The 14,214-nt window shown below is 34.2% G+C and overlaps 2 protein-coding genes across 4 annotated transcripts in view; one reads left to right on the plus strand and one right to left on the minus strand.

The window, feature by feature from the left end:
- The first annotated feature begins 1,097 nt into the window (after window positions 1–1,097).
- Window positions 1,098–2,867, plus strand: LOC132304136 (ankyrin repeat-containing protein BDA1-like). Its single transcript, XM_059801690.1, has 2 exons — window positions 1,098–1,752; window positions 1,927–2,867. The coding sequence occupies exons 1-2, from the start codon at window positions 1,168–1,170 to the stop codon at window positions 2,725–2,727; spliced, it is 1,386 nt and encodes a 461-aa protein (XP_059657673.1). The 5' UTR covers window positions 1,098–1,167; the 3' UTR covers window positions 2,728–2,867.
- Window positions 2,868–3,590: 723 nt separating this feature from the next.
- Window positions 3,591–14,214, minus strand: part of LOC132304137 (uncharacterized) — a 52,857-nt gene continuing 42,233 nt past the window's right edge. For all 3 annotated transcript variants that reach the window (XM_059801692.1, XM_059801693.1, XM_059801691.1), the window contains 11 exons: window positions 12,429–12,479; window positions 10,947–11,090; window positions 10,729–10,859; window positions 9,573–9,660; window positions 7,518–7,577; window positions 7,219–7,453; window positions 5,313–5,464; window positions 5,089–5,159; window positions 4,530–4,686; window positions 4,109–4,352; window positions 3,591–3,978 (listed from right to left, as the gene is read on the minus strand). In XM_059801692.1, the coding sequence (XP_059657675.1) occupies window positions 4,188–4,352; window positions 4,530–4,686; window positions 5,089–5,159; window positions 5,313–5,464; window positions 7,219–7,453; window positions 7,518–7,577; window positions 9,573–9,660; window positions 10,729–10,859; window positions 10,947–11,090; window positions 12,429–12,479 (1,254 nt within the window). In that variant the 3' untranslated portion in view covers window positions 3,591–3,978; window positions 4,109–4,187. The remainder of the gene's footprint in view (window positions 3,979–4,108; window positions 4,353–4,529; window positions 4,687–5,088; window positions 5,160–5,312; window positions 5,465–7,218; window positions 7,454–7,517; window positions 7,578–9,572; window positions 9,661–10,728; window positions 10,860–10,946; window positions 11,091–12,428; window positions 12,480–14,214) is intronic.

The raw sequence follows: 14,214 nt of genomic DNA on the forward strand, positions 1-14,214 counted from the left end.
AAGAATAGAGGAGAGATGAATTAGGGTTTTCAATAAAAAGGGAATTCACAAGTAATATGTTTTTTTATGGAACAAAGAGAGACGAATTAGGGTTTGGATTAAAGAAATTAAAAAGAAATAATGAACAAAATGAAAAAGGAAGGAGGGAAATAACAAAAGCAAAAGGAAGAAGGGGAAAGTGAAAGTGCAGAAGCACGGGGGTGGCAGCTTATTTCAACTTTTCCTTTTTGTGTTTTTTTTTTTTTTTTTTTTTTGGCTTTACAGTTGGCACGTTAAGTTACTGTGCCGTTTGTTGACTTCTTTTTCTTGTGCCAAGCCAAACACGGCATTAATCAGCTCACAGCAGGGGACTGTAGGGTAATGAATAGTAGGGGATTTGCACCCCTCGTACAGTTATATACATGACACTTACACACCTATTTATCAAAGCAAATTAATTAAAATTATTTTAGTCCATAACAAGCGAAGAAAACACTCTTAAAGTATGTTTACAGTGAATATTGCATTCCTTTCATACAAAAAATACCTATAAACTATGACATTTGTGTGTCCTCTTTACACATTTAGGATAAAATTGAACTAAAATGCCCTTAGTGACCCATTTTATAAATAAATAAATAAATAACCAACAACAACAACAATATGATGTGAAATGAAAAGGTACCCAAAACCCATCTTCTTCGATTCCAATACAGCTCGGCAGCCACCCCTTATCCAACATTAGATGTACCAAATATATATATATACATATAAATCATATATATACGAAATAAAAAAAATCAAAACCCATTAATTCCTCTCGTGGGTCCCGCATCACAATTCCCATTTTGGTTCCTTCTAATTCGGCTACTGCTCACTCCTCTTCAATTGATTCACCAAATTTCATCCACCTGCTCTTTGCTTCTATCTCATTTCGGCAAGTAGCTCCACCAAGCATACAATATATATATATATATATATATATATATATATATATAATGTAATAAAATCAAATCAGACTAATTTAAATCTCTCAATCGGTAAGTCTTCAATTTAAAATTAAAGTCAATTTTGACAACTAAAAATCATAAAATAAATATAATTTCAACCTTAAAAATCTGGGTTGTACATATACACACACATACAAAGCAATCTTCTTCAACTACCTATAACTCTAGTTGTCTTAGAATGGATGACAGGTTGAGGGTGGCTGCTCAAGAGGGAAACATCCAACTTTTGTACACATTAATTCAAGAGGATCCAAATATTTTGGATCGCAATATGGATGATAATTTGTTAGCTGATACTCCTTTACATGTGGCTGCATCAACGGGTAACCTTCAATTTGCAGCAGAAGTCATGAAGTTGAAGCCTTCATATGCCAGGAAGCTCAACCCACGTGGCTTGAGCCCAATTCACTTTGCTCTACGAAGTGGTGGGGATGATCGCGTGGTCGAGTGGTTTGTCTCTGTTGATAGCAACTTGGTCCGTGATAAAGGAGGAGATGAGGGCATGACTTCTCTGCATTATGTGATTGCTCAAGGAAATGTTAATCTTTTGAGATCTTTCCTACTGGCTTGCCCAGACTCTATTGAAGATTTGACAACGAAACGAGAAACTGCACTGCATATTGCCCTAAAATACTACGTTCCCAGGATTTTTGAGGCTTTGGTGGGATGGCTAAAGAAGGTCGACAAGGAAGACATCTTAAACTGGCCAGATGATGATGGCAACACCATCTTGCATATGGCCATATCCAAGAATCAAACTCAGGCAAGAGTCTTAATTAATTATATATACAACCAGCCCGGCCCTTTTCTTTCCATATCATATTCTCTGTGGTGCGTGTTCTTTTAGAATTCTTTTAGTTGTATATGCAGGAATATAGGAGTATATATATATATTAACTAATGGCTTGATAATATATCCACTGTGCAATCAGTGCAGGCTGTGAGATTGTTGTTAGGCAAAAAAGTGTTTAGAATGATTAAGGTAAATGCGAAGAACGTTATGGGCTTAACAGCTTTGGACATCTTTCAACTTCCAATGGAATTGGACATCAACATAGAGATCGGAGATATGCTATGCCAAGCTAAAGCATTGAGAGGAATATCTATTAAACATGATGATCCCCTTGAAGAATTAGAAAAAATAGACAAGTACTCCTCTGGACTTGGTGCAAACAAGGACATGTCTCAGGCGGTATTGACTGTGGCCGTACTAATTGCAACAGCCACATTCCAAGCCGCGCTCAGCCCACCTGGTGGAATCTGGCAAGATGACCGTAAGCCAGTCCACAATGCAACTGCCAACACCACCAGCCCACCTGGTGGAATCTGGTTTCGTAGAGGACCACATCTTGCAGGGACGTCAACAATGACACCGTGGCAGTTCGGTGCTTTCTATTTCTGGAACAGTGTGACCTTCTATGCGTCCATGAGCACAATCCGTCTCCACACGGAAGGACATTTTTTACTAAATATATCCCAACTATTTCTCAGTGCCACCTATTGTTGTTCTGTGCTCCTTATCGTGCCATACACATCCTCGTACACATCCTTTTACATGGGGATATTCTTAGCCCTATGGTTGTTTCATTTCTTTGCATTTCCCTTGATTCGCTTCATCATCCGTACGGAACAAATTGAAGTACCATCCATCTTCCCAAAAAAGAAATTTGAAATACGATATGTTCCTATCTTCCAATTGATAATATTTGCCATTACATTTGTCGTTTCTATTGCATAGTAATGTCACCTATACATACCCAGAATCTTTATGTCAAATAATTTTGTAAGAAAAAACACTCAAGAATCATGTCATTTCATTTTGAAATGATATTAATAAAGTAGTTACCATATGGATGTAATTGATAAACATTGCTAGTCATACTCTTCTTTTTTACTTTATTTTTATTGATTTATCACCATCATCTATTCAGCCAGAATCACAATTGCTTGCCATCTTTAGTTATTTATTTATTTATTAAGGGCGAGTTAACCTTAAATAATGACAGACATTCCACTACCAAAATTTTAATCAAGACAAGCTTAGTTATTATATATAAAGGTCCTTTTGAACAAACCGTTTGTTTCTGAATTTCAATTTGAATTCATTTTTTGAAGTGTAAAATCGATTCACCAAGTTGTACACTAACGTCAAGTGATTTTAGGATAATATATATATATATTAATTCAGTTCTCACTGGTTAAATGTTTAATTATCTGCCTTTGAAGAAGCAATTTTGACAGGAACAATTTCACAAAGTTCGCAATGAGTAATCAGAAATATTGTAAATTAATGTGTAATCTGTTCTGGGAAATACCTGTACACGTATATATAATTAAAATAATAATAAAATTTAATAGTACAAAGAAAACTAAAATATGCTCTACATAATACTTTCTCAAAAAGTTTATGAAAGAAATCCTTAACTAATTAATTTCTACTTCTGGCACCTTCTTATGTTATGCCATTTACATTTTGTTCAAGAGTTCAAATCAAGTGCTCACTTAGGTTTGAATTCTTGATTTTAAATTTGAATATGTAGCATTAATAAAATTAACATATATAAAGACGAAACAAGGCCTAAAGAGAGAGAGCATTGGACCGCTTGAACTAGTAAAGCATGAAATATCATTAGGTTCTTCCTCAAGCATAGCCACATTCCACTTGTTTTAAACAAAACATAAAATGCAAAAGAAAGAATAAGGACCTTCTGTGTGTGTGAAATTACATGGGATAACCAAGTCCCTACTCTGTGATTCATGATTAAAAGTTAGACAGCTAAGTAATTTAAATGGGTAAGCTCCCTTTGTGTTCTGTTAAAATACAATCTCATGTTGAGAATACAGGGCTATAAGGGATCCTTTGTTGCTGAATATGGCACCACAAACATGAACCTTGAGTAACCTAACAACTCCCAATCGTGAGATTTTAATAATGTGGATGGATTATCTCCGCTGGTATACCCTCCTTTTCACGGCCAAGAACCACGACCTGCAAAACCAAAGCAAGCAGACATAAAAGTGGTGATAAATTTTAAGATGATTCGAAAATTCTCTTATAAGGTTGATTGGAGATATACTTTCTTGCATTAAAATACAACAGAATAAAAATGATTGCTTACCCTCTTTTTAGGAAAGATACACTGATCAAGAGGAGTGTTGTATTCAGTTAAAATAGAATCTCATGTTGAGAATACAGGGCTATCTGGATATTTGCTGCCGAGTATACTCCCAGAGCGCTATGGCGCCGCTAACATGGACATTGAGAGACCTAACAACTCCCAACTGTGGGATTTCAATACAAGCATCCAGAATGTGAATTAGCTCCACGGGTATACCCTCCTTTTCACGGCCAAGAACCAGGACCTGCAAAAATGAAGCAATCAAAACTTGTGATAAAATTTAAATGATTCGAATTTATTTTGTATAATTGATTGAGATACTTCCATTAATATACAACAGAAACTGCATAACCCCCCAACCCCCCCCCCAAAAAAAAAAAAAGACCGCTAATTGAACGTAAATATAGAAATTATGGCTAACCGTCTTTTTAGGAAAGCTATACTGATCAAGAGGTATGCTGTTTGCCGTTTGCTCTAAACCCAAGATGGAGAAACCCTCTCGCTTCTTTTTCTCCAAGAAAATTTTCACAGAACTTACTGGGACTTCTATAATGGGAACCCACTTCTCTGCTGTCACACTGAAAACAACAACGCTTGTTGATAAAAAAACTAAGCATTATTGCAAAATAAATTTATTTCAAAACATAAAAAGAACAGAATTGACAAAGGAGAAATTCTTTTAACACATTGTTATGGACTTATTGTAACACAAATCAGCTATCAATCTCTCATTCCTTCCCTTCAATTGAAGGAGAAATCCTTTTATTAACCATGAAAGAGTGTTCCAAACCTCAGAAGCCAGGATTACAAACATGCTGTCAGCCAACCATGACCCAGCAATTCTTCTAATATCATATTCAGATTTCATGCAAGCAAACATGACTCCCCGATGTAAAACACAATCGGTATGCAACAAAGTGCCCATGGAAGTAGTAAACATGTAAAGTTATAGAACAAATGGCAGAGAGCTTTATCAAAACCTGATGAGTTGAAACTGCTTGTCATGTAGTATATTCGCATCCGCAATGGCTAAACCAGCTGCTTTAAAAACCTGCTTGGAATCATGATTGAAATAGAAAATATGGGCTGTATAAAACTGTCAAGACTCCTGAGACAATAATAGCGAGGAGGGAGGGAGGGAGAAGAAAAGGATAATTCTGAGTACATGGAGGAGAGAATGTAATTCCGAGTCCATATAACAAACCTCGCATGTCCGTGCTAATCCAGCAAGGTTAGGTATACGATCAAGTAGTGATGCTACGAGGATAAAATCTTGTCGACTTGCTCTTAACTTTTCCATAGCTAGACTTCTTGAATGTAACAACTGATCAAGAAGCTGATCTTCCTTTTGCATTTCTGAATTCAGAACACAATCAGATAATAGTTATTCGGGAAAGAAAAAAGAAACAAAAAGAAAAAGATGCAGTAAACAACATAGAGAATTAGCTGAGAAAAGAAAGTTCCTCCTATAGTACTAATTTTTCTCCTTTTTTTTTTTTTTTGCCTCATAAATCCTGTAGTACTCATTTCCCCAAGCAATATTTATTTTGCTTAAGCACTCCATTCTTTTGGATATGACATTTAGAAGAAGAAACTTAAGCACTCAGTTTTCTAGGCAATATATGGTTTTTCCATCTCTTACACGATTTATTCAGACTTCACAGTACATGGATGGATTTGATGCCACTTAGTGTAAACTCACTAGATATTTCCAAGGCAATGGATGAAACATTTAAAAGGGAAAAAAAATAGAATATAATAAGGTCCAAAGATATAATTCAACACCCAGATTGTTTTCTGGTTACAGACTTACTATTTGGCCAAGTAAATATCCTATATGAGGAAATTATGTCTTCTTCCACAAGTCACTTCATTTTTTTCTGCTTCAGATCGCCCCTCCAGACATAATTATTCTCACATTTGACAAAGATTCTCGGGTAGCCAAACATAACATCTAGTGTTGGGACGGGATTATAGAATATAGGAGAATGAATCATTCTAGCTTTCTCTAAACCTTTGTCACAAAGAATGTCAACATGAACTAAGAGCTTTCCCAATGGATTTGAGTAAGCAAGAAAGTTAAATATTGTAGTCAAAACCGACACCAACAGCATCAGAATATAGAATTTTTTCTTTACAAATTATCATGTTTGCATACTGTTACATGATCTCAGTAGTGTCCATACGGAACATATGGAACCAAAACACTTCCCATATAGACATTTGAAACTCACTCCATCTGCACATGGAGGCAAAATTCGAGGTCAGAGTAGAGAAAATATGAAGAGCCTACACCATGTAAACTACAAGGGATTTAGTTCACCTAGCAGCTCTAAATTTTAGCTAGTCAGAAGCTAGTCAAACTATCAACTTATAAGTTCTTGTTCCAAGTTGCCTTCCTATACTACTCATTGTTCCTCAACAGAGGAGAAAGCTAGTTTGTTAAAAGATGTTTATTGCCTGTGTTTCATGGATATTTCAGTAGTTTTGCGAGAGCTTGACATGTATTGCTGGGAACATTCCTCAACAGCCTAAGCATTTAGGGTAATTGCTAATCTAACATTGTATCAGAGCTGAGAGGTCTCTAGTTCAAGACTTTTTGTCTGCATTTGTTGCTTTAGTTCTGTAAGGTCTTGGTTTCAAGCCACTCTAACTGTATTTGTTCTCCACTTTTTGTCCATATGCATTTGACACCAGTTCTAGACAGTTGGCCGGCCATGAGGCAGGGTGCGAGAGCTTCATTTTTTTAACAGTTCAAACTTTTGGGGAATTGGATGTAGTACATGAGATCTCTATCCATCTTCAATCTTGTATCTATATTGGATGCCAACGCTCCTTGGATACTCGCATATGCATGTCCAGTAATTTCTAAGCATATCCATAATTTGTATCGGGCATGTGTTTATGTTGAAATATTATGTGGACATCACTTCTTCCCGTTGCATCCGCCTTCAGGACGGTCTAGTCAAAGGTTTTCACTTCTCCATCAATAGAAGACATATGAATCTCCTCTTAATGATATAGTTCAAATTCTCTACTAATTCTCTAAATTATTAATAATTTTTTTAGCCATTTTTTGCATAACTAGTCAAGTCCAAAGTTTTACATACCCATAAGTCGTTTGTATGTTTCATTGCTGCCTGAGAAAAAATTGGAATAGGTGTCTCCAGCCTCATGTTTGGAGAAGGTAATTTTTTTCTGAAAATCCATTAATACTTCTTTGGGCAGCTCTTTGCTTGAATTCACCGATACTTCCATGCAGTTGAGATCATCAATTCTTAAGCTCTCATTCTTAATATTCACTGCATCCTTGGCCATTGAACATCTAAGGTCTTCCCTAACATCCTGCAAGTCGTCATGAGATGATGATCATACAAAAGAAAACACAAGAACTTGGTCGAGTGCTTACATTAAGAAAGGCGATAACTTGATCCATGAGGGAGATTGAAACACATTCAAACTCATCTTCCTGAAATATAAGGCAAAAGAATTTACTACACAAAACAAAATCAAAACTAGAATAAATAAAATAAGGTAGAGAATATATGTCAAGTGAAATGCACTGTTAAAGGGTGTGTGTGTCACTTGTCAGGATAAAAAAATAAAATAGAAATGCACTGTTTTAGTGTTTAAAATTATGATGTCATTTTGGCAATAAGAACATAAATAATAAATGAATACAGATGTAAACATAAATGATATGGCACCGAATCTTATCATAACAGTTAAATTAATAAGGAATCTAAAAAATTTTAGTTGAACAAGGAACTGTACAGAATTATTTTTAGCAAACAGTTTAAAAATTTTGTCCATACAGACTAGATGGAAGAAAATTATAAGCATGCTAAGGAAAAAGATTAATAATAGCCTTTTGATGAAACAAAATTATATAAAAGAGGCCATTATCCAGATTTGATCCTGCAATGCAAGGTTCTAGGAGGGGACATGATGCAAACCTACTTTTTGACGTTATTGCACAAAGTAGCAGCTCTCAATAATTTGTGCATCAATTAAGCCCAAACCATGCTTATATCTATATATATATATATATTTTTTTTTTTTTGATAAGTCATGCTTATATCTATATTAAAAAGCAGAAATAAACTTACAGCTGTTCAACAAAAGACTAACAACTTCAACAAAGAAGACTTTCTCAATATTGATTGACTAAAAGCTATAACCTGCAACAGTAGATGACATATATGCGTGTGTGTGTGTGTGTGTGTGTGTGTGTGTGTGTGTGTGGTGCATGATGTTTGCGGATGATACAGTGCTCTTAGACACATCTAAAGAGAACTTAGCAGTAAACTAGAAATGTGGAGAAAGGAATTAAAATCAAAAGAATTGAGAATTAGTCGAACTAAAACCTTGTACATGGAGTGCAAATTTAATAAAGACTCGGACTTTGATAACATAATGATAACACTTCAAAACCAGAAGATAAGTCAAAATAACTATTTTCGCTCTCTAAGATCGATAATACAAAAGGATGGAGAGAGATAGTGATATAACTAGTAGAATTGGAGCAGGTTGGACCAAGTGGAGACAAGCTAGTGGGATTTTACATGATAAAAGAATTAAAAATAGGTTAAAAGAAGATTTCTATCAGACCGCTATAGATAAACTATGTTGTATAGAGTGGAGTGTTAGGACCTAGAAAAGAAACAAGAACAATGTCGTCATGTAGCGGATATGAGAATGTTAGGATGGATTATTGGAGTGATTAGGAGAGATAGGATCACTAATGAAGGTATGAGAGAAATTAGGGGTGGCTCCCGTTGGTAAGAAAATTAGAGAGTAGACTTAGATGGTTCGGTCACAAACATCGGAGGCCTAGCGATGCGCCAGCCAAACGAGGAAGACTAGTTGTCATGGAAGGTAAGAGACGGAGAGGGTGACCAAAACTAACATGGGATGAGTTTATTAAAAATGATTTTAAAAAGTTGAATATAGTAGGCGAAATGGCACATGATAGAAAGGATTGGAGAAAGACAATTCATGTGGCTGACCCCATTCATATGGGATTAAGACAAGGATGATGATGATGATGACTGGTTGACTTTTTTTTTTTTTTTTTTTTTTTTTGCATAAAGAATTTATAAAGGTATTTTAGATAATGCTCCAAATATTAAAGTATAAACTAGTTTCTAACAGTGTCAACAAGCAAAGAACAATTCTGGGACTTTTATTTATTTATTTTTGGTTGTTTGCAGGTTGTTTCAAGTAAGCAACCAATTACCGCAGCAATTGCAAGATTTTGTGCAAAAATTAATACGAATATAAATATTACTATTATTACTAAGAGGATTTTGGCAGTATCAAGTACTCTAATTTTTGAAGTTCAAACCCATGTTGCCTTAGGGTTCTAAAACAATGCCATGTAGTGTATATTCTAAATTATGTTCCCATTCCAACAAGGCTGGTGTGTAAAGTATTGATTTCATTCGATCAATATATCACTGACTTCTACCCGATTGGCGAAAATTCCAGCAGGAGTAACAGAGTCTCTGGGATTAAAAGCATCAAGATAACCTTCCATTGATGCCCGTAATCTGCAACAGATTAATCAATTTAGTAAATAAACAATATTCTCAAGCATGTTGCATAGCTACTTGAAAGTCATTAGCAGATATATATATATATATAACAGGCTCAAAATTCACCATACTGGTCCTTGTTAGCTGCCAAAAAAAGTGGAATGGGAATATTTGCTAGACAACGATATATATAATATTATACATACATACATATATATATATATATATATATATTCATCACAAACAAACACAAAGACATGCTATCTTATTTCAATTTTTGTTTCTTATGGAGCAAATCAAAGTGCTTAATACTCAAGACCCTCTGAAAGCTTGATATACATTGTTTAGCCCATTTCCGTTCATTATAGTTTCTAGTTTTAAGACTTTGGATATTTAGTAATTTAACATGGTATGTATCAGAGCATTTGATTCTAGGAACTCTTAGGTTCAAGTCTCTCACGATAGAAGTAAAAGTCAACTGGTTAGGTAAATTATGCTATAAGATCACCATTCACCTCTTGACAACATGAATAATTTAGAACAGCACTGTAAATTTGCAAAAATGAAACACAAACATGAAAATAGAATTCCTTTGAAAAGAGCAAAATACCCACACGACTACCTGGTAAAAGAACCAAGTTCTTTGACCCTAGGCTTCTCCTTTATAATTGTATGCCATGAACAATATCTCTGCTCCCAAAATTCTAAAACAATTATCCGAGTAAAACCATATTCACACAGCTCAAATTCTAAACCATCCATACTATATGAAGTCACGAGGGGAGTAAGGGCAAAATTGGACTCATATTGGGAAAAAGGCATCTTGTCACGGTTATCCTTCCGGATTAGAAAAAATAATGTGTACAACACAATCTAAAACACAAAAACAATCAGAGTGCTCAACAACAATCAAGGCTTACAAAAAAAAAATGGAGAAAAATCCATTATGAGAATTTGTGGCATTTTTTCTTCTGTTGCGAATTTTCTATGAGCATATTGGATTTTGAATTTTAACAGTCACAAAGATTTTAATGAAACCAAGTTTCAGAAAATGGTCTCTGACAATAGAGATAAATATCATACCGAGCACAATCAGAGTTTTTCCCCAAGTATAATTTCAAATCTTCAAAGCACCTTTTCTCTAAAGGCATGATTTCAGAGGTACTAGAATCCAGAGGGGGCAACACTTTGTGAAGAACTTGGTACACTAGCAACTGAAAAAGGAAACCAGAAATAGTGCAACAGTTTCATAGTAAGAATGAAAAAAGCCTCACCACTCAAAAAGTTTCAAAGGAACTTGCCTGGGTAAAACCACGTAAACTGTGATGATGTGAGGTTAACAATGGAATTATAGGAGGAAGCAATTCATCCAAACGCCTAGATTGAACCGCTTCAGTTGAATGGAGAATGACATTAGCTGCTATAAATACATATGAAGAGAGTGCCTGCATAACAATGTCTAAATAATTTAAAACTGAAGTGTTGTATAAATGTTCACTCTGATTCATGATTGTTTATAGATATCTGTAAAAGCACATTTGTCATTTAAATTACCACATCATTAAAAGAAAGAACTGCTAATATAATCAGTGTCCTGTCAGCTGACACGTGTGGAAGGATAGACAAATGAAGTTAACAGTAAAGGGCTTAAAGACCAACTGTTTTCACTTTAACCCATAGAGTTGGAGAATGAATATCGTATTATGCACATATTCCAACCAATGAATCTGTGAGACAACATATACAATTACATAATAGTATAAGACTTCATTTTCCATTAAATACATATGCCATTGAACACCAAAACATGCCTACTGATGAGACATTATACTCACCCTAGCAATGCGGTTTTTAATACCATTAACAGTCTGTTAAAAACAACATAAAACATGCACGATTATAGACTTAAAAGGTCAAAGTAAGAAATGTTATAAACATAAACATTTGAATTTGTAAAGTGTTCAAGAAATAGCATCTATGAAGCCAGAATAAAAGCGAAATAGTAAAATTTGGGAACATTTAAATCATGTTACAAGCAGAGCTGCAAGTTCAACATAACATACTAGTAAAATGGCATCCATTTAACAATTTTTATTGAAAACGTTGGGTACTTATACAGTATTTAATCAAGTTTAGAGAAATTTTCAATTGTAAAAGTAACCATACACAATTTCTTAGAGCCATAATATAGGACTAAGGGTTAATCCCAATGTTGCAAGATCTGGTGAGACAAAAGGTGAGTAGGGGAATGTTTGCACCATAAAAATATTAAAACATATATACACACTAGGAATATGGCTAGGATATAAACAACAAAAAGATAAAACTACCCAAAGTTAACGAAGATGACTTATTTTTTATTTTAATAATTAAGGAAGAAACTAGTTCATAATCAAATTTAACGTGATTCAGCAATTTCATAATGGCCTCCATTGTGGCTCCTATATTTAAAACATAATAAGTATTAAGTTATTGATAGCAAAAATTTGTATCAAGCTTGTTAGAGGTAAAATGTTAATCAAATTACAGTTTTGTCAAGAAGGAACTGAAATTTTCACTTGCTTATACATAAAATAACAAATAGCAGTTTACACACTCGGTGTCGCTCAGTGTGGTAGTTTCAACAACTATGTTTCCATGTCCGTTATCTCTAAAGTTTAGTGGCAAATTACTTACAAAAAAAATTTAAGTTTAGTGGCAAATTCAAACATAGACAGAATGTTGTTGAGAAATATCTAGAATACAAGTTAAGAAGAGTTAAATCATTCCAACACAATACTCACTTGAGGCCTCATATCATAATCTCGTAAAACAGGAACCAAATGCTCCCCAACCTGTAAAATTAACATGATAATAATCAGTTAAGGAAACCTTACAACTTAAGGCATCAAGAAAGTAAATAAAGTTCAAGTTGGAAATATATATATATATATATATATTATATTATTATTATTACATTGTCTATTACCAGACCCAAAAATCCCAATAAGCATAAGGACTCAAATCCAAAAACCAAGTCCACCCAAAGTTGACAAATACTGCATCAGCATGTTCGTGACTATGATTAAAAAGAAGAGATAGGAAGATCTATACACCCCAACTTCATAATTTTCAATTCAATACAAAGGCTGCAACTTGTGCAAGTAGGGTAAAGTCAATGCCCCACCCAACCGTAAATGGTAAACTAAAAAACATTTTACATACAGTAATTTAATCATACTGTAATGACCTGAACATGGGTAAGAATAAACTAATCTGGTTGTCCCTATGGGTTAGAATGGTAAAAGAATCCAAATAATCAGGAGTAGATTTGGATAGCCAAAATATGGATAAAATTGATTCCATGGCAAGAACAAAAATCGAAAATATGGATAAAATTGATTCCATGGCAAGAACAAAAATCGATTACGTTGCTTAACCTTATAAAAAAAAACAGGGATGTAAATGAAAAATCAGTTAAGACGCATAATCATATACCCGAACATGGATTTATTGAGATAAATCTTTTATTTGTTGATTAGTACCCTTCACATATCTTACTCAACAAAAACAGAGAGAGGACACAGTCTTCCTCCTTCCCAGGTGGTGGTGCAATGAGAATATATATATATATCTGAAATACCAATCAGGCAATTAATAATTCTATATTCCATTCATTGCATTCATGCATGGAGCTTGTATAATTTTCAATAGTCACTAATCTCTGCATTGTATGTATGAGTTATATAGAACCATATATAAAGCATTGACAAGAGGATTAATAAGTACAAATAATACATTATAAAATTCCTACAAAGCCTAGATGAATGATTGATTTGAGTATTCAAATAAATGACTAAACACAATCGTACGTTTTGTGAGGATTGAACCATTAAAAGTGTTGATTTTGTGTCTTAAATTGCTTCAGAAATGTTACATGATGTTCTCATAATTATATGAATGTTCAATTTATATCAACAATAATGAAGGAACAAGCTTAGCGTTGAAATTGTAGAGCTGCCTGTTGTCTGATTCGTTGAGCTAACGTTGTAGATTAATTGAGTGTCATCCAGTGAACACAAGAAGACATGATCGATCAAAGTCAAAACAGACTGATCAATTTATCACCAGTAGGTACCCAAACGATAGAGAGATTTGGTCCATTTGGTAGAGCTCATTCAAGTAGATTTCTTATCAATGGAGCTTTTAGCCAGATTGATTGAAGTTGGAGAGGGAAAACTAACACTAATATTCAATTGACCAGTAAACTAGAGTTATATCCAAGAATATCATTTAATTTAAGGTCCTGGTTTTACAATATTTTATTTATTTTCATACACATAAGACATAATAAATAAACAAACAAACAATCTCTGTGTTCATCAAAAATAGTAGCAGAATGAAATTCCAAAGTCAAATGTCATTCTCAAAGAACCAGATTCCTCTTTTTGTGCTTGGACTGGTTTTATAACTTTTCAAATGTCCAAGTTTTTCACATGTTTTAAAAGTTCAAATAATCTAAAATGCAGCAAGCTTAAAATTTCTCAAAACTCTCACAGATCAACCCTTAAATTTTCATCTTTTGAATGG

The sequence above is a fragment of the Cornus florida genome, unplaced genomic scaffold, assembly GCF_030987335.1.
Source record: "Cornus florida cultivar Cherokee Brave unplaced genomic scaffold, ASM3098733v1 CherokeeBrave_3.0.0_Hap2_Chr04, whole genome shotgun sequence".
Classification (NCBI taxonomy): domain Eukaryota; kingdom Viridiplantae; phylum Streptophyta; class Magnoliopsida; order Cornales; family Cornaceae; genus Cornus; species Cornus florida.